Source organism: Salmo trutta, chromosome 4, assembly GCF_901001165.1.
Source record: "Salmo trutta chromosome 4, fSalTru1.1, whole genome shotgun sequence".
In the NCBI taxonomy this organism is placed as follows: Eukaryota; Metazoa; Chordata; class Actinopteri; order Salmoniformes; family Salmonidae; genus Salmo; species Salmo trutta.
In genome coordinates this window covers 64,879,363-64,900,775 of record NC_042960.1, presented here as the reverse complement: position 1 = coordinate 64,900,775, position 21,413 = coordinate 64,879,363, and the positions used below count along the sequence as shown (strand labels likewise).

The 21,413-nt window shown below is 42.2% G+C and overlaps 1 protein-coding gene across 2 annotated transcripts; it reads left to right on the top strand.

Annotated features, from left to right (window-relative positions):
* Positions 1-1,569: 1,569 nt before the first annotated feature.
* On the top strand, positions 1,570-20,178 carry LOC115192868 (secretory carrier-associated membrane protein 5). 2 transcript variants are annotated; one of them, XM_029751780.1, is made up of 7 exons: positions 1,570-1,845; positions 2,768-2,846; positions 3,167-3,286; positions 5,047-5,203; positions 5,659-5,760; positions 6,259-6,376; positions 17,556-20,178. In XM_029751780.1, the coding sequence occupies exons 2-7, from the start codon at positions 2,840-2,842 to the stop codon at positions 17,751-17,753; spliced, it is 702 nt and encodes a 233-aa protein (XP_029607640.1). In that variant the 5' UTR covers positions 1,570-1,845; positions 2,768-2,839; the 3' UTR covers positions 17,754-20,178. The 2 variants fall into 2 exon arrangements, with proteins under 2 accessions (XP_029607640.1, XP_029607641.1); XM_029751781.1 differs by lacking the exon at positions 1,570-1,845 and adding an exon at positions 2,561-2,666.
* Positions 20,179-21,413: the final 1,235 nt, after the last annotated feature.

Here is a 21,413-nt window from a genome sequence, read left to right as displayed (position 1 = left end):
TCCTTCTTGGTAAAATAGCCCTTACACAGCCTGGAGGTGTGTTGGGTCATTGTCTTGTTGAAAAACAAATGATAGCCCCACTAAGCGCAAACCAGATGGGATGGTGTATCACTGCAGAATGCTGTGGTAGCCATGCTGGTTAAGTGTGCCTTGAATTCTAAATAAATCACTGACAGTGTCACCAGCAAAACATCCCCACTCCATAACACCTCCTCCTCCATGCTTCACGGTGGGAACCACACATGCAGAAATCATCCGTTCACCTACTCTGCATCTCACAATGACACAGAGGTTGGAACCAAAAATCTCACATTTGGACTCATCAGACCAAAGGAAAGATTTCCACTGGTCTAATGTCCATTGCTCGTGTTACTTGGCCCAAGCGAGTCTCTTCTTATTATTGGTGTCCTTTAGTAGTGGTTTCTTTGCGGCAATACCAATCATGAAGGCCTGATTCACGCAGTCTCCTCTGAACAATTGATGTTGAGATGTGTCTGTTACTTGAACTCTGTGAAGCATTTATTTGGGCTGCAATCTGAGGTGCAGTTAACTCTGCAGAATAGGTAACTCTGGGTCTTCCTTTCCTGTGGCGGTCCTCATGAGAGCCAGTTTCATCATAGCGCTTGATGGTTTTGTGACTGCACTTGAAGAAACTTCAACGTTTTAGAAATTTTCCGAATTGACTGACCTTCATGTCTTAAAGTAATGATGGACTGTAATTTCTCTTTGCTTATTTGAGCTGTTCTTGTCATAATATGAACTTGGTATTTTACCAAATAGGGCTATCTTCTGTATACCAGCGCTAGCTAAAAAAAAAACATTATCACGAATTTCGTCAACAAGAAGTTAACATTATAAATATTTTCCGAGATGTGAGATAATTAACTTACTATGTGTAATATCATATAGTTTTGGAATCGTGACATTACGTACTTTCGAGGAAAATAGGCACGTTTCTGGACAAATACACTGATATTGAGAAGGCATCGCTTGACGAAAAGCTTAGCAACCGCGCTACGTTGCATGACAACGTGAACGCGATTGGTCGACAGTCTGCTGGGTGGGGCGTTAAAACTTTCTTCATTCATTAGATTCCTATCTTCTTTGGATAATATCTCTGGCAATGGCACAATGCAATGCACCCTGGTCTAAACAGGCAGACAAGTTGGGAAAATGTGCTATATTTCTCTAGGTAGGAATATCACCCCAAAAAATGATCAATGGCTCATTCGAGAGAAGACATCCTTCCGAATTATGACATCGGCCAGTATTGAAATCTGACATCAGTGACATGAATGATAGACGTTTTCGCGATCTAAAAGTCCTATTCCAATTAACTTTCTGTGTAGCGAGAGAGACTTTATCACAGTGCTACATCATACCGGACACATTTCTACCTGCTTGAACGCCAATAAATTAGATATAAATGAAAACATGAAATTACCCAGGGAATCAATAGAACATCACTCGGAGATACACAAAAACAATATAACATTGAAAATGGGTCAACCTTTCCTTTAAGATAGTGAGAGTGAAATACCGCTAGTAAGCAGTTTTCTTGTTGGACAGTTCTGTCCAGCAACGATTCCGTTTCCTCAAACCATTTCCTAGTAGGACGGGTATGTGCGTAAAGAGAGAGAGAAGAAACGTCACGTCACGGAATAGCTTTCTAACCTTAAACTCTCGTTGGGTTTTTTCAGATTTTAATCGAATATAGAATTTATGTCTCTCGTTTTAATTTCACCAGCGTGTGTTGTCTTTCATAAAGAATATCGTCATATAATGCAATTGAATAACGTTGCATAGTAACAGCATTCCTGGTTTGGAAGAAGAAAAAAAAAAGAGGTAAGCGATAAGATCCTTTCTAAAGTAACGAATCCATACCGTTTTATTTACATTTCATTCACTCATTCTATTTCAATTACACGATTGTGCGAATTATAGATTTACTACATGCTCTGTGCATTTAATAGAATGTAGAATAATCATGCGGCAGGAATGGTACAATCGTTTGACTTGTTTATTGAATCCTGCTGAAAATACTCCATCGTGTCGTAGACTCGGTCTCTACTACGGTTACTCATCTGAAGGGCGCCCCTTTCTCCATTGAATGTAGTGCTCATCACGATGCAATTGTAGCATACAAACAGCGGCATCTTTCATCCTGCCCATCCTTTAACATGAATAACAACATCTGAAAAAAGGGTATCATATTTCATTGATTCGTGCTCTCATAACATCGTTTGTTATCAGTCTGGTGGTATAGGCCCATTTGGTGCAAAAATATATGCTGGGAAAATGCCCTTCATCCAAACACCCTCAACCTATGAGTGTTTGAACGATAGCTGCAAATATCATAAATATCCATCATTACACTGTCAAACTTTATTACAATAAATGACAGATTATTTTATGCAGTCTACAATGTATATCTATCTCACTGACAACAACGGCCGTATTCAGGAGGCTATCGGAATGTAGGGTTTGTAGCCATTGAATATTATGCAGAACCGACGTAACATGTTATATTGTAATCCATATTGTAGAGGCGGGGGCGGTGGGTTATAAAGACTGCGAGCGCAAAGCACACTGGGAGGGAGAGCCGGGTTTGGCGTCATTTCACGGTTAACCGACCCATAACCTACATACCGATAACCTACATACCGGTTTGTTGCTTGAATTAATATGAAGGCAATTATGGTGTTTATGATGATAAAATTATACATTTCCTTGCTGAAATATTGATACAATGTATTGTTCTTTTCAGGATCATTTCTAAGGCGTTCAGTTTTAGTCTGAATAATATTTATTTCCAACTGGAGGAAAATATCAAATTGTAATGGCAGGTAAGAACAGTCTTTCTACATACAAGGATGGTATAGTAGTGGGAATATTTTGTAGAGTGTGACTTCTGTATTGAATATTGAATCATGCTACTCTTTTGTAAGATATATAAGTCATTAGTAGTAAGTAGTTAATAAGCATTTTACTATCATGCAATTATAGCACACAATGCTTAACCTGACTGCTTTAAGATAACTTGTGTGTTGATCAGGTTGAATGCTTATACTTTAACTTTAATATTTTATCTTGGATTTTGTTTTTAATTCAAGATTTGACTAAGTAAGTAAGTTAAACTCTGAGCCTCTTACTTTTATCCCCACAGAAAACAATTTCCCTCCCCTGCCTGGCTTCATCCCTCTGAAGCCGTGTTTCTATCAGGACTTCAACGAGATCCCAGATGTACACCGCTCCATCTGCAAGAAGCTCTACTACCTATGGATCTGTGAGTGTGTTGGTATTCCAAGTGGCACCCTATTCCCTATTTAGTGCACTACTTTTGACCAGGGCCCATAGGATTCTGGTCAAAAGTAGTGCACTAAATAGGGAATAGGGTGCCATTTGGAAGACATCCTGTGGTTAGAGACTGAGTCATCTGTGTCGGTTTCCCAGGCAGATTAAGCAAGCCTTATACACCATTTTTCCACCGAGAAATCTTTTTAGTTCAGAACTTGGTTAAACTGGGTCTAGTCATCAAGTATTAGAGCTAATATTCTACAAGAGTTGGGCGGTACTCAAGCAGTAGAAGATTAGAGGTTCTGGTGCTGTACCGGGCAGCACCGGCCCATTCTAACAAAGTCCTTGGCATATTTATTGTGTTGATTGCTTGAGTGACGTCATAACGGTAAACTGTTAAGCGCTACTGCTACTGTTTGGCCTTTCTTTTAACGTCACCCAAAGCATTATGGGAAACAAACACAGGTATAGCAGGAAACCGGGTGTAGCTGGTTTGCAGCTCTTTAGTAAGACTTTCAGGCATCCAGCCAAGAAATGTTACTTGAAATGGTTTTTCATCTAAATAAACATCCTCTAGTTCATAGCCTCCCATCTATACCGTTGGCTTGACAACAAGAGCTGAAAATGCAGCTAATAGTTCAATGGTAATCTTTATAAGATCGATGATTGTATATCTTTCATTATCATTTTCATTTCATTTGCATTATCACTCAGGTTGGGGATTGTATAAGTAAGTCCTGTGACATTTATGTTATAAATAATCCCAATTGTTTATCATTAGTTTGTGCCCTTTAGCCTAGTAGTCAGTGTATTGTGTGTTGAATAGATAGCTTTTTAATTTTGTATTTTAAAAAAAATACAAATCATACAAATTACAGCATATTCTCTTTATAGTGCAGTATTTATAATAATCCCAATTGCTTATGATTAGTTTGTGTCTTTTAGCCTAGTAGTCACTGTATTGTGTGTTGAATAGATAGCTTTTTAATTTTGTATTTTTTTTCATACAAAACATACAAATTACAGCATATTCTCTTTATAGTGCAATATTTATATTTGGGACACAGACCATAACTTGGTCATAGAGATCTCTCCCCGATACCAAAAATACAAAATCATAAAGTTACCTTTACTGTCTCTGCAAACTCTCATACAAATCTGAAGCAACCAATTAAACTTTACTTTGCTAGATTAATCATCCAATAACAGACGGTGCTGCTGTACTATAATTACATAAGGTCCCCGTCCCAGACAATGTAATTGTACTAACAGGAAATGGTAAAACAGTAACACGATGGTCCTGTTTATTTGGCACCAAACCGTTGAAAACAGACTGAAACAGAGAGGGACTACCTGGACTTATCCAATAAGACATTTACATTTACGTAATTTAGCAGACGCTCTTATCCAGAGCGACTTACAGTAGTGAATACATACATTTCATACAACTTCATACATTTCATTTCTGTACTGGCCCCCCGTGGGAATCGAACCCACAACCCTGGCGTTGCAAACACCATGCTCTACCAACTGAGCTACAGGGAAGAGACCCCCTCATGCTCCATTACTGTTGCATGCCCTAATGAACACCAGGCCGTCATTGTAAATATTCATTTGTTTTTAATTGACCTGAATGGTTAAATAAATTAAATTTAAAAAAACACGACCAATGCTACTGCATTGTAAATAATGCAAGGTCCACCGTTAATATTCCTATTTAACCTTTTTTATCACCTGTGATCATTACAGTCAACAGTGCCACCTTGGCGGTCAATCTGATTGGCTGCCTGGCGTGGATGTGCGGCGGGGGCGGAGCCACTAACTTTGGCATGGCAATTCTGTGGCTCATCCTGTTCACCCCCTGCTCCTACGTGTGCTGGTTCAGACCCATCTACAAGGCCTTCAAGTAAGTACATCCTTCTTTCTGACATCTGGGGTGCGTTCAGTATGGTTTAACGTTCGCCAAAGTTTTGGTCGTTCACTACTGTCTTTGTTGAATTAAACGTTGGAACACCGTTCTGACTTACTGAACGCAGCCCGTGTTACATTAGATGAGGCAGAGAGACGTGAGTCAAGTTACAGTAAACCCTTTCTTCAGGCTATTTCCCCCCAGATATACAGTGGTCGCAGGAGGTTGGTGGCACCTTAATTAGGGAGGACGGGCTCGTGGTAATGACTGGAGTGGAATCAGTGGAATGGTATCACATACATCAAACACATGGTTTCCAGGTGTTGGATGCCATTCCATTTGCTCTGTTCCTGCCATTATTATGAGCCGTTCTCTCCCCTCAGCAACCTCCACTGTCTAGGTTAAATCCTGGATTTCTGATTGGATTTACTTCTCTCCTTCCCCCCTTGTAGGACTGACAGCTCGTTCAACTTCATGGCGTTCTTCTTCGTGTTCATGGCCCAGGTGGTGATCAGCATCATCCAGTGTATAGGCATTCCAGGCTGGGGCGTCTGGTAAGGATGGAGCCTGGGTGTCCTCTCGGGAATCTGGTTCCTCTCAAGGTTTCTTCCTTCTAGGTTCAGTCTGATGAAGGCCAAAATGCCGTGTTTTTGTTTGTTTTTTTTTACTTGGAAAAAGCCTGATAAAACACCAATGTTTTATTTATTTGTGGGAGAGTCACGCCTATTGGCTTTGAAAGTATGGGCCTCCAGTCGCCTCTGAGTCTGGTTCCGCTCAAGGTTTCATCCTTCTAGGGAAGGGTTCTTCCATAGTTGCCTTGCCACTTCTCCTTGCTCTTTGGGGTTCTAGGCCGGGTTACTGTAAAGCACTTTGTGACCACTGTTGATGTAAAAAGGGCTATACAGTTTGATTGATTGCTTGATTGATTGACCTGATTTTCGGCCGTAGGCCTACAGTTGATAGTATTGTTACCATTAGGGAAAGCCTGCCTTAGAACAGGCGTGGACTTGCTGTGACCTTGTTGTTGTGTTCTCCTTCCTTCCTTCCTCCAGTGGCTGGCTGGCTACCATCACCTTCTTTAGCACCAATATAGGCTCCGCTGTAGTCATGCTGATCCCCACCATCATGTTCACTGCCATGGCTGTCCTCTCCTTCACCGGGCTCACCAAGGTACCATAGTACCATGTGTGTTTGTGTGTGTGTGTGTGTGTGTGTGTGTGTGTGTGTGTGTTTGTGTGTGTTTTTGTGTGTTTGTGTGTGTATGTGTGTGTTTGTGTGTGGGTATGTGTGTGTGTTACATACATTTTCACTTTGTTGTGGAATATTTCTGTCCAAAGGAGAGAGACTTAGATTTCTTCAAAACAATCAAACTTTATAATTTAATTATTACAATAAAAAAATATATAATATTTCACCTTTATTTAACCAGGTAGGCCAGTTGAGAACAAGTTCTCATTTCCAACTGCGACCTGGCCAAGATAAAGCAAAGCAGTGCGATCACAAACAACAACACAGAGTTACACATGGAATAAACAAACATACAGTTAATAATATAAACATACAGAATAAGGGAGCTGGTCAACAATCATACGGAGGGGATCGCTGAGAACCCACCAGCAGATTTAGGTTACAGCTCTTTATAGCAAACTTTATAGCAAAGTACATCCTCCTGAATGTTCACGACAATCAACAGATGTGTAGAATTATACAAAGGTACATTGTGATATCAAGTAACAGACAGCAAGATTTACATGTCGCCAGGTTTCTGTCTCTAGGTCATTTACTGCTTGTTCATACAGGGTTATCTTCTCAGTTTCGCACTCCTTAACACACAGATACAAATGCAACAATGGGATACTGGGTCCTCCTCACAAGTCCAGTGTTCATCTGCATGTGGGAGAGAAACTGGAGGGATGGGATACCTGGCAGACAGGCCAGCCTTTCACAGACACTAATCATTCAATGGAAGAGGCCCAACTCTGTCCCAAAGACACAGATGAGAGAGTACTTATCAAAGCTATTCGGTACATAAAACAATATTAAAACATAATCTTGAAATGTTCTACCATAACTTCCACACTTTACGCTAAAGCCCTGACTTGCACGTTTCTCACTCTGACTAGAGTATAATGGACTCTAGCAACACGTTTCTCACTCTGACTAGAGTATAATGGACTCTAGCAACACGTTTCTCACTCTGACTAGAGTATAATGGACTCTAGCAACACGTTTCTCACTCTGACTAGAGTATAATGGACTCTAGCAACACGTTTCTCACTCTGACTAGAGTATAATGGACTCTAGCAACACGTTTCTCACTCTGACTAGAGTATAATGGACTCTAGCAACACGTTTCTCACTCTGACTAGAGTGTAATGGACTCTAGCAACACGTTTCTCACTCTGACTAGAGTGTAATGGACTCTAGCAACACGTTTCTCACTCTGACTAGAGTGTAATGGACTCTAGCAACACGTTTCTCACTCTGACTAGAGTGTAATGGACTCTAGCAACACGTTTCTCACTCTGACTAGAGTATAATGGACTCTAGCAACACGTTTCTCACTCTGACTAGAGTGTAATGGACTCTAGCAACACGTTTCTCACTCTGACTAGAGTATAATGGGCTCTAGCAACACGTTTCTCACTCTGACTAGAGTGTAATGGACTCTAGCAACACGTTTCTCACTCTGACTAGAGTGTAATGGACTCTAGCAACACGTTTCTCACTCTGACTAGAGTATAATGGACTCTAGCAACACGTTTCTCACTCTGACTAGAGTATAATGGACTCTAGCAACACGTTTCTCACTCTGACTAGAGTATAATGGACTCTAGCAACACGTTTCTCACTCTGACTAGAGTATAATGGACTCTAGCAACACGTTTCTCACTCTGACTAGAGTATAATGGACTCTAGCAACACGTTTCTCACTCTGACTAGAGTATAATGGACTCTAGCAACACGTTTCTCACTCTGACTAGAGTATAATGGACTCTAGCAACACGTTTCTCACTCTGACTAGAGTGTAATGGACTCTAGCAACACGTTTCTCACTCTGACTAGAGTGTAATGGACTCTAGCAACACGTTTCTCACTCTGACTAGAGTGTAATGGACTCTAGCAACACGTTTCTCACTCTGACTAGAGTGTAATGGACTCTAGCAACACGTTTCTCACTCTGACTAGAGTGTAATGGACTCTAGCAACACGTTTCTCACTCTGACTAGAGTATAATGGACTCTAGCAACACGTTTCTCACTCTGACTAGAGTATAATGGACTCTAGCAACACGTTTCTCACTCTGACTAGAGTATAATGGACTCTAGCAACACGTTTCTCACTCTGACTAGAGTATAATGGACTCTAGCAACACGTTTCTCACTCTGACTAGAGTATAATGGACTCTAGCAACACGTTTCTCACTCTGACTAGAGTATAATGGACTCTAGCAACACGTTTCTCACTCTGACTAGAGTATAATGGACTCTAGCAACACGTTTCTCACTCTGACTAGAGTATAATGGACTCTAGCAACACGTTTCTCACTCTGACTAGAGTATAATGGACTCTAGCAACACGTTTCTCACTCTGACTAGAGTATAATGGACTCTAGCAACACGTTTCTCACTCTGACTAGAGTATAATGGACTCTAGCAACACGTTTCTCACTCTGACTAGAGTGTAATGGACTCTAGCAACACGTTTCTCACTCTGACTAGAGTATAATGGACTCTAGCAACACGTTTCTCACTCTGTCTAGAGTATAATGGACTCTAGCAACACGTTTCTCACTCTGACTAGAGTATAATGCTCTAGCAACACGTTTCTCACTCTGACTAGAGTATAATGTTCTCTAGCAACACGTTTCTCACTCTGACTAGAGTATAATGGACTCTAGCAACACGTTTCTCACTCTGACTAGAGTATAATGGACTCTAGCAACACGTTTCTCACTCTGACTAGAGTATAATGGACTCTAGCAACACGTTTCTCACTCTGACTAGAGTATAATGGACTCTAGCAACACGTTTCTCACTCTGACTAGAGTATAATGGACTCTAGCAACACGTTTCTCACTCTGACTAGAGTATAATGGACTCTAGCAACACGTTTCTCACTCTGACTAGAGTATAATGTACTCTAGCAACACGTTTCTCACTCTGACTAGAGTATAATGGACTCTAGCAACACGTTTCTCACTCTGACTAAAGTATAATGGACTCTAGCAACACGTTTCTCACTCTGACTAGAGTATAATGGACTCTAGCAACACGTTTCTCACTCTGTCTAGAGTATAATGGACTCTAGCAACACGTTTCTCACTCTGACTAGAGTATAATGGACTCTAGCAACACGTTTCTCACTCTGACTAGAGTATAATGGACTCTAGCAACACGTTTCTCACTCTGACTAGAGTATAATGGACTCTAGCAACACGTTTCTCACTCTGACTAGAGTATAATGGACTCTAGCAACACGTTTCTCACTCTGACTAGAGTATAATGGACTCTAGCAACACGTTTCTCACTCTGACTAGAGTATAATGGACTCTAGCAACACGTTTCTCACTCTGACTAGAGTGTAATGGACTCTAGCAACACGTTTCTCACTCTGACTAGAGTATAATGGACTCTAGCAATACGTGCAGTGTGGTTTCTGTAGATACAGTTGAAGTCGGAAGTTTACATACACTTAGGCTGGAGCCATTAAAACTCGTTTTTCAACCACTCCACAAATTTCTTGTTAACAAACTATAGTTTTGGCAAGTCGGTTAGGACATCTACTTTGTGCATGACACAAGTAATTTTTCCAACAATTGTTTACAGACAGATTATTTCACTTATAATTCACTGTATCACAATTCCAGTGGGTCAGAAGTTTACATACACTACGTTGACTGTGCCTTTAAACAGCTTGGAAAATTCCAGAAAATTATGTCATGGCTTTAGAAGCTTCTGATGGGCTAATTGACATCATTTGAGTTAATTGAAGGTGTACCTGTGGATGTATTTCAAGGCCTACCTTCAAACTCAGTGCCTCTTTGCTTGACATCATGGGGAAATCTAAAGAAATCAGCCAAGACCTCAGAAGAAAAATTGTAGACCTCCACAAGTCTGGTTCATCCTTGGGAGCAATTTCCAAATGCCTGAAGGTACCACATTCATCTGTACAAACAATAGTACGCAAGTATAAACACCATGTGACCACGCAGCCGTCATACCGCTCAGGATGGAGACGCGTTCTGTCTCCTAGAGATGAATGTACTTTGGTGTGAAAAGTGCAAATCAATCCCAGAACAACAGCAAGGACCTTGTAAAGATGCTGGAGGAAACAGGTACAAAAGTATTTATATCCACAGTAAAACGAGTCCTATATCGACATAACCTGAAAGGCCGCTCAGCACGGAAGAAGCCACTGCTCCAAAACCGCCATAAAAAAGCCAGACTACGGTTTGCAACTGCACATGGGGACAAAGATCGTACTTTTTGGAGAAATGTCCTCTGGTCTGATGAAACAAAAATAGAACTGTTTAGCCATAATGACCATCGTTATGTTTGGAGGAAAAAGGGGGAGGCTTGTAAGTCGAAGAACACAATCCCAACCGTGAAGCACGGGGGTGGCAGCATCATGTTGTGGGGGTGCTTTGCTGCAGGAGGGACTGGTGCACTTCACATAATAGATGGCATCATTAGCAAGGAAAATTATGTGGATATATTGAAGCAACATCTCAAGTCATCAGTCAGGAAGTTAAAGCTTGGTCGCAAAATGGGTCTTCCAAATGGACAATGACCCCAAGCACACTTCCAAAGTTGTGGCAAAATGGCTTAAGGACAACAAAGTCAAGGTATTGGAGTGGCCATCACAAAGCCCTGACCTCAATCCCATGGAAAATTTGTGGGCAGAACTGAAAACGCGTGTGCGAGCAAGGAGGCCTACACACCTGACTCAGTTACACCAGCTCTGTCAGGAGGAATGGGCCAAAATTCACCCAACTTATTGTGGGAAGCTTGTGGAAGGCTACCCAAAATGTTTGACCCAAGTTAAACAATTTAAAGGCAATGCTACCAAATACTCATTGAGTGTATGTAAACTTCTGACCCACTGGGAATGTGATGAAAGAAATAAAAGCTGAAATAAATCATTTTTCCTACTATTATTCTGACTATTTCACATTCTTAAAATGAAGTGGTGATCCTAACTGACCTAAGACAGGGAATTTTTACTAGAATTAAATGTCAGGAATTGTGAAAAACTGAGTTTAAATGTATTTGGCTAAGGTGTATGTAAACTTCCGACTTCAACTGTATGATTCAGCTGAATAAAACAGTTTCTCCTATCTACTACCATACTTCTAGTACTGCTCTTGTCTGTTGAGGCAATAGCAAACTGTCAAGTCAAACCCACAATTGTAACATCTTATCTCTCTGACCACATTTTCTTGGCGGACGTTCTCCAGGAAATATAGTTTTAGTGTCTTTGACCTGAAGAGGACAACTAACTTGATGGACTGCTATAGAAACAGGAGATCAGATCTCTCTGCGTCCTTTAGTGTCTTTGACCTGAAGAGGACAACTAACTTGATGGACTGCTATAGTAACAGGAGATCAGATCTCTCTGCGTCCTTTAGTGTCTTTGACCTGAAGAGGACAACTAACTTGATGGACTGCTATAGTAACAGGAGATCAGATCTCTCTGCGTCCTTTAGTGTCTTTGACCTGAAGAGGACAACTAACTTGATGGACTGCTATAGTAACAGGAGATCAGATCTCTCTGCGTCCTTTAGTGTCTTTGACCTGAAGAGGACAACTAACTTGATGGACTGCTATAGTAACAGGAGATCAGATCTCTCTGCATCCTTTAGTGTCTTTGACCTGAAGAGGACAACTAACTTGATGGACTGCTATAGTAACAAGAGATCAGATCTCTCTGCATCCTTTAGTGTCTTTGACCTGAAGAGGACAACTAACTTGATGGACTGCTATAGTAACAGGAGATCAGATCTCTCTGCGTCCTTTAGTGTCTTTGACCTGAAGAGGACAACTAACTTGATGGACTGCTATAGAAACAGGAGATCAGATCTCTCTGCATCCTTTAGTGTCTTTGACCTGAAGAGGACAACTAACTTGATGGACTGCTATAGTAACAGGAGATCAGGGCCCACATTCATAAAGTGTCTTAGAGTAGAAGAGGGCTGATCTAGGATCAGTTTAGCATTTTATATCAGAATGAATAAGATGACATGGACAGGAGGGAGCTGGTCCTAGATCAGTACTCCTACTGTAGACACTGTATGTATTCAGGCCCGGATCTAATTTACAGCAATGACAGTATTTCTTTCTTACAACCTTTAGTTTGACTTTGTCTGTAATATGACTCACATCTCAGGTACTACAGGCTGGTGAATAGGATCTTTTCTGCTAACTCAGGCACATTTACCCTTCATTGATGTGAACACTAAAATGTTAATTAATATCCCTGTAAAAAAAAAGTTTTTACTTTTATTTAACTAAGCAAGTCAGTTAAGAACAAATTCTTATTTACAATGACGGCCTACCCCGGCCAAACCCAGACGACGCTGGGCCAATTGTGCACAGCCCTAAGGGACTCCCAATCGCGGCCGGATGTGATACAGCCTGGAATTGAACCAGGGACTGTAGTGACACCGCCTTAGACCGCTGCACCACTCGGGAGCCCAATAGATTCCATAAATATAAAAGAGTAAAAAATATTCCATAAATATCCCTGACTCGTCCACAACATAGTTGATGGACAAGTAATATGTATGGCCTGTACTGTGTTTTACTTAAGGTAATATAAATATATCTCAAACACCATCTCAATCTCTCCCTGACTCTCTCCAGGAAGCACAAGGATCCCCTTAGTTCCTGCCAAGGCAGCAGCTACTCTTCCTGCGGTTTATTATGGATCACCATTAGTTCCTGCCAAGGCAGCAGCTACTCTTCCTGCGGTTTATTATGGATCCCCATTAGTTCCTGCCAAGGCAGCAGCTACTCTTCCTGGGGTTTATTATGGATCCCCATTAGTTCCTGCCAAGGCAGCAGCTACTCTTCCTGCGGTTTATTATGGATCCCCATTAGTTCCTTCCAAGGCAGCAGCTACTCTTCCTGCGGTTTATTTTGGATCCCCATTAGTTTTTGCCAAGGCAGCAGCTACTCTTCCTTGGGTTTATTATGGATCCCCATTAGTTCCTGCCAAGGCAGCAGCTACTCTTCCTGGGTTTTTTTATGGATCCCCATTAGTTCCTGCCAAGGCAGCAGCTACTCATCCTGGGGTTTATTATGGATCCCCATTAATTTCACAACACACTGTGTGCCCTCAGGCCCCTACTCCATCACTACCATATATCTACAGTACAAAATCCATGTGTACGTGTGTGTATGTTATCGTGTGTGTGTGTGTGTGTGTGTATGCATGTGTCTGTGCCTATGTTTGTGTTGCTTCATTGTACTGTGGCACCGGACCAGTTTCACAGTACATGAAACACTCCAAACAGCCTGTCCGACCACTCGAAGGCATCTGCTGGGTCCTAAAGCACACCGTTGCCCTGTTTTGTATCACATTCCAATGATAAAACTACGGGGGACAAAAATGCAATTTCAGAATGTTAGGGGGACATGTCCCCCCCATCCCGAGTGGAAGTTTTGCACCTGAATAAGGGTGAATAGGTACAGCACCAGGGACAATATGTACCGTAACACCAGGGACAATATGTACCGTAGCAGGGACAATATGTACCGTAGCAGGGACAACATGTACCGTAACACCAGGGACAACATGTACCATAACACCAGGGACAACATGTACCGTAACACCAGGGACAACATGTAACATAACACCAGGGACAATATGTACCATAACACCAGGGACAACATGTACCGTAACACCAGGGACAACATGTAACATAACACCAGGGACAATATGTAACGTAACACCAGGGACAATATGTAACGTAACACCAGGGACAACATGTACCGTAACACCAGGGACAACATGTACCATAACACCAGGGACAACATGTACCGTAACACCAGGGACAACATGTACCGTAACACCAGGGACAACATATACCGTAGCACCAGGGACAACATGTACAGTAACACCAGGGACATCATGTACCGTAGCAGGGACAACATGTACCGTAACACCAGGGACAATATGTACCGTAACACCAGGGACATCATGTACCGTAACACCAGGGACATCATGTACCGTAACACCAGGGACATCATGTACCGTAACACCAGGGACAACATGTACCGTAACACCAGGGACAACATGTACCGTAACACCAGGGACAATATGTACCGTAACACCAGGGACAATATGTACCGTAGCAGGGACAACATGTACCGTAGCACCAGGGACAATATGTACCGTAGCAGTGACAACATGTACCATAACACCAGGGACAACATGTACCGTAACACCAGGGACAATATGTACCGTAACACCAGGGACAACATGTACCGTAACACCAGGCACAACATGTACCATAACACCAGGGACAATATGTACCGTAGCAGGGACAACATGTACCATAACACCAGGGACAACATGTACCGTAACACCAGGGACAATATGTACCGTAACACCAGGGACAACATGTACCGTAACACCAGGCACAACATGTACCATAACACCAGGGACAATATGTACCGTAACACCAGGGACAATATGTACCGTAACACCAGGGACATCATGTACCGTAACACCAGGGACATCATGTACCGTAACACCAGGGACAACATGTACCGTAACACCAGGGACAACATGTACCGTAACACCAGGGACAATATGTACCGTAACACCAGGGACAATATGTACCGTAGCAGGGACAACATGTACCGTAGCACCAGGGACAATATGTACCGTAGCAGGGACAACATGTACCATAACACCAGGGACAACATGTACCGTAACACCAGGGACAACATGTACCGTAACACCAGGGACAACATGTACTGTAGCAGGGACAACATGTACCGTAGCAGGGACAACATGTACCATAACACCAGGGACAACATGTACCGTAACACCAGGGACAACATGTACCGTAACACCAGGGACAATATGTACCGTAACACCAGGGACAACATGTACCATAACACCAGGGACAATATGTACCGTAACACCAGGGACAATATGTACCGTAACACCAGGGACAACATGTACCGTAACACCAGGGACAATATGTACCGTAACACCAGGGACAATATGTACCGTAACACCAGGGACAATATGTACCGTAACACCAGGCACAACATGTAACGTAACACCAGGGACAATATGTACCGTAACACCAGGGACAACATGTACCGTAACACCAGGGACAACATGTACCGTAACACCAGGGACAATATGTAATGTAACACCAGGGACAACATGTACCGGAACACCAGGAACAACATGTACCATAACACCAGGGACAACATGTACCGTAACACCAGGGACAACATGTACCATAACACCAGGGACAACATGTACCGTAACACCAGGGACAACATGTACCATAACACCAGGGACGCATGTACTGTAGCAGGGACAACATGTACCATAACACCAGGGACAACATGTACCGTAGCAGGGACAACATGTACCGTAGCAGGGACAACATGTACCATAACACCAGGGACAACATGTACCGTAACACCAGGGACACCATGTACCGTAACACCAGGGACAACATGTACCGTAGCATCAGGGACAACATGTACCGTAACACCAGGGACAACATGTACTGTAGCAGGGACAACATGTACCGTAACACCAGGGACAACATGTACCGTAGCACCAGGGACACCATGTACCGTAACACCAGGGACAACATGTACCGTAGCAGGGACAACATGTACCGTAACACCAGGGACAACATGTACCATAACACCAGGCACAACATGTACCGTAACACCAGGGACAACATGTACCGTAGCAGGGACAACATGTACCGTAACACCAGGGACAACATGTACCGTAACACCAGGCACAACATGTACTGTAGCAGGGACAACATGTACCGTAACACCAGGGACAACATGTACCGTAGCAGGGACAACATGTACCGTAACACCAGGGACAACATGTACCATAACACCAGGGACAACATGTACCATAACACCAGGCACAACATGTACCGTAACACCAGGGACAACATGTACCGTAACACCAGGGACAACATGTACCGTAACAGCAGGGACAACATGTACCATAACACCAGGGACACCATGTACCGTAACACCAGGGACAACATGTACCGTAGCACCAGGGACAACATGTACCATAACACCAGGGACACCATGTACCATAACACCAGGCACAACATGTACCGTAACACCAGGCACAACATGTACCGTAACACCAGGGACACCATGTACCGTAACACCAGGGACAACATGTACTGTAGCAGGGACAACATGTACCGTAGCAGGGACAACGTGTACCATAACACCAGGGACAACATGTACCGTAGCATCAGGGACAACATGTACCATAACACCAGGGACAACATGTACCGTAGCATCAGGGACAACATGTACCGTAACACCAGGGACAACATGTACCGTAGCATCAGGGACAAAATGTACCGTAACACCAGGGACAACATGTACCGTAACACCAGGGACAACATGTACCGTAGCACCAGGGACAACATGTACCGTAGCAGGGACAACATGTACCGTAGCACCAGGGACAACATGTACCATAACACCAGGGACAACATGTACCGTAACACCAGGGACAACATGTACTGTAGCAGGGACAACATGTACCGTAGCACCAGGGACAACATGTACCGTAACACCAGGGACAACATGTACCGTAGCACCAGGGACAACATGTACCGTAGCACCAGGGACAACATGTACCGTAGCACCAGGGACAACATGTACCGTAACACCAGGGACAACATGTACCGTAACACCAGGGACAACATGTACCGTAACACCAGGGACAACATGTACCGTAACACCAGGGACAACATGTACCGTAGCAGGGACAACATGCACCGTAACACCAGGGACAACATGTACCGTAACACCAGGGACAACATGTACCGTAACACCAGGGACAACATGTACCATAACACCAGGGACAACATGTACCGTAGCACCAGGCACAACATGTACCGTAGCACCAGGCACAACATGTACCGTAACACCAGGGACAACATGTACCGTAACACCAGGGACAACATGTACCGTGGCAGGGACAACATGTACTGTAGCACCAAGGACAACATGAGCAAAGACAGTACTCTTTATTGTGTCCTCTGTTTGTGCCACAGTAATACAACTCACGCTAACACCATCTCCCTGACTCTTTCCAGGTGCACAACATGTACCGTGGCACAGGGGGCAGTATGAGTAAAGCCCAGGAGGAGTGGACCACCGGGGCCTGGAAGAACCCTCACGTCCAGCAGGCAGCGCAGCAGGCCGCTGTGGGGGTGGCGCAGGGAGCCATGCAGCAGCAACAGCCCCAGTACTCACAGGCACCCACCTACAACTACGACGACCCGGGCATGTAGGGCAGGGTGGGGGGAGAGGGTGAGGGTGGGAGAGAAGGGGTGAGGAATAGCCAGGGTGACAGTCTGTTTCTGATCTCTCGTCAGTTGGCATGAGATGAAAAGGGATGATCATCAAATGAGAATCACAATTCACGATAAACAGTGCCATTCAGATAATTCTTAGATAACAATAATATATATATTAAAATGTGTCATACTGTTTTGATTTTGCTTCAAATTCCTAAATGTAGGAATAATAATTTGACTAAACTTGGAACACCTATGTCCTGACATGGACCAGCACTCCTACCATGCACATAGTTATTACACATAGCAATAACATATTACACACACATAAGATTCATTTATCTGCTTCCATGTGCCAGACAGACACTACAACCCTTGCACTGCCCTGTAATGCTCATTAGCTTTGAGTAGAAGAACCCAACACAGTCTTACTAGAGCCATTGCCACGCTTCAAAAAACATATTAGTTTTAGTACATTTGAAGCTTTTATCCAGAGCAACTTACAATAGTGAGCATACATTTTTGTACTTTATGTTTGTACTGGTCCCCTGTGGGATTTGAACCCACAACCCTGGCATTGCAAGTGCCCTGCTCTACCAACTGATCCACACGGGGACCTAGTGCAGTAGGCTTGTGATGTTCTGTCATGTTTTTGAAAAACAGTTTATACTTGTTTTTGCAGTACTGTATTATTGTCAAGGATGCAGTTTTGCCACATAGACATGACAAAAATGCAGAAAAATCGTATTTAATCATATTTAAAAAGGATTATCACAATTTTGTCCATGTTGAATTTTGATTTTGTATCACTTAGATTCTCAGGAATAGACATCTACTTTGTTTTAGACATAAAATGACTTTATTGTATTTATCTGTTTTTAGATCTTAGCTAGTTGCTAGATAGCTAATAGCTACATGTTAGTCTGTCTACAGTAGAAATACCAGACGATCTGTTGGCGTCATCAACATTAGCCATATTAGAGGTGTTCAATTCCTCAACATTTTCAGATTTATTTCAGGTTATGGGGAGTGTATTTCGAGCGAGCATGTTATTCTGTTGACTATAAGTGAAATAATTAATAGATGTTTAATAATAACAACCAATTTAAGCACACATGTACAGTGTTAAGGTTTTACATAGGATGGAACATTCCAGATAAGTCTATGACTACTGTAACCCAGTTAAGAATTTAGACTAGGTGAACCAAAATCGTTCCGTCTGTAAAGGATCAGAGACTTCTGTCTGTAAGGGCCAGATAGTTCTGTCTGTAGGGGGCAGATAGTTCTGTCTATAGGGGGCAGATAGTTCTGTCTATAGGGGGCAGATAGTTCTGTCTATAGGGGGCAGATAGTTCTGTCTGTAGGGGGCAGATAGTTCTGTCTGTAAGGGCAATATAGTTCTCTCTGTAGGGGGCAGATAGTTCTGTCTATAGGGGGCAGATAGTTCTGTCTATAGGGGGCAGATAGTTCTGTCTATAGGGGGCAGATAGTTCTGTCTGTAGGGGGCAGATAGTTCTGTCTATAGGGGGCAGATAGTTCTGTCTATAGGGGGCAGATAGTTCTGTCTGTAAGGGGCAGATAGTCCTGTCTGTAAGGGGCAAAAGGGAATTATGGAAACAATGGAGCATTTACAAAACATAGTATTAATTCCCCATTGAAGATATAGTATTTGCTATTTGTAGATGGACAGATGTTAGATGTTATGAATGTTTATTCCCATTGGTCAATCCTCTCACTAATCCTAAAGTGAACCCTGTGAAGCAAATGCTTAAAAAAAAAGAAAAAAAAAGACTACATTACCCAGGGGGCAAATCTGGTTGTAATGATGTCATCGTGACATCATTTCAAACAGTTTTGCCTGCTGGGTAATGGTGGAGTTTAACCTTTACAAGTGAAAACATAAAATGTGGCTGTCAACGTTAGTACATGAGTATAGATGTGATATGGTATATATAGAAAACATCGAATATTGTTTATACAAACATCTCATTTTATGAACTGAAACGGGAAGAAAATAACTGTCAAGCCGTTATGAGTATCGATGTTTTCATTTAGAGATGGAACTACTGCATAGCTACACTTGACTGCAGTGGAAAATGTTTTAGTTTCAAGAAGTTAACTCTGAAAATGTAAAAGATGGATATTACAAAAATGTGTAATACAATATTAGACTTGAAACAAAAGTGAAGATGTGTACATGAATGCCAGATATTTCAAAAAAAAACGGTGAATTGTCTTGTCTGATTGTGTGATGATGTTCAATATGATTTTCTTTTAAATATTTCTCCAAACTTTTTTTGTTGTTGTACTTCCTGTATATGTTCTAGAAGGTATGTGAGGCAGAGTGTGTATGCAGCTCTGCTCTTTCTGTCTCTCCACGGTTGTTGGTATTATAGGTGTATAAAAGGCTTCTAATGGGTTTTATTCTCATCATTGAATAATACTTTTTTTTTTTTTTTTTTGCTCAAACCAGAATTTTCGACTCAGTGCTCGCTGTATTCACTTAGACACACTGGAGCAATATAAAACATGAATTTACAGATCAACTTGTAACTATAAAATGATAAACCTATGTTTATATACTGTACATTGGCTCGCTAAAGCAACATGTGCCCTTGCCAGTAAGAGCAGAATAGGGCACGTTTGTATCGGCTGATGATAAGAATGGATTGTTAATATTGCACCAGCAAAATAACATTGTATTTAGTATCTAATCCAGTAGACTATAATTCCTTTAGCCTGGCATCTGATCTCCTGATCTCACTACATTTCACCGTTGATAGCGAAACAGTGGTGAGCGCGTCATCCAATCCGGTTAAACCAGGCTACAATCCTTTACGTTTACCGTGTCCATCTGTAGTAACATGCTCTGTTAGGTTGACAGAAGCCTTGGTTCTTCACTGTGTATTATAGTACCTGCAACAGAACAAAACAACGTTTCTGATTGTAGTAAGTCAATAGGTGTGGTTTTGGTGAATTTGTGAGTCAGACCAGACCGTGTGCCAATGTAATGTACATAAGAGACAGAACAGTATGTTTTGGTTTATTGATGTTAAATACAGCTGTGTCCAAGCTTACCAATACAATGCTCTGTAGTCTTGTCTGAAATGGCAACCTATTCCCTATGCAGTGAACTACTTCTGGTGCACTGTATAGGGAATAGGAAGCAATTTGAGACGCTAACCTGTTCTTAACTGAATGGAATAGGCTGCCATTTCGGACACACTCTAGGAGACCAGAACTGCAGTCCATTTGACAGACAGCAATATTCCATATTCCAAATTGTTGTTGGGTCATGTATGTTGCTTCACAGCATTTGAAAGTCATTTCTCATTGACCCACGATCTATCTTCTGTATGTGTTTTAATATGTATCCTGTACTACAATAACAATATGGATATATAAATGACATGAGGTGAGGTTAATGTTAATACCATTGCCATGGATAAATATAATATATATATATATTTTTTTATGCAACCTTTATTTAATTAGGCAAGTCAGTTAAAGAACAAATTCACAACAACGGCCTACAACGGCCAAACGCGTACTGCGTTGGGCCAATTGTGCGCAGCCCTATGGTTCCTCCCAATCATGGCCAGTTGTGATACAGCCTCGATTTGAACCAGGGTGTCTGTAGTGACATCTTTAGTA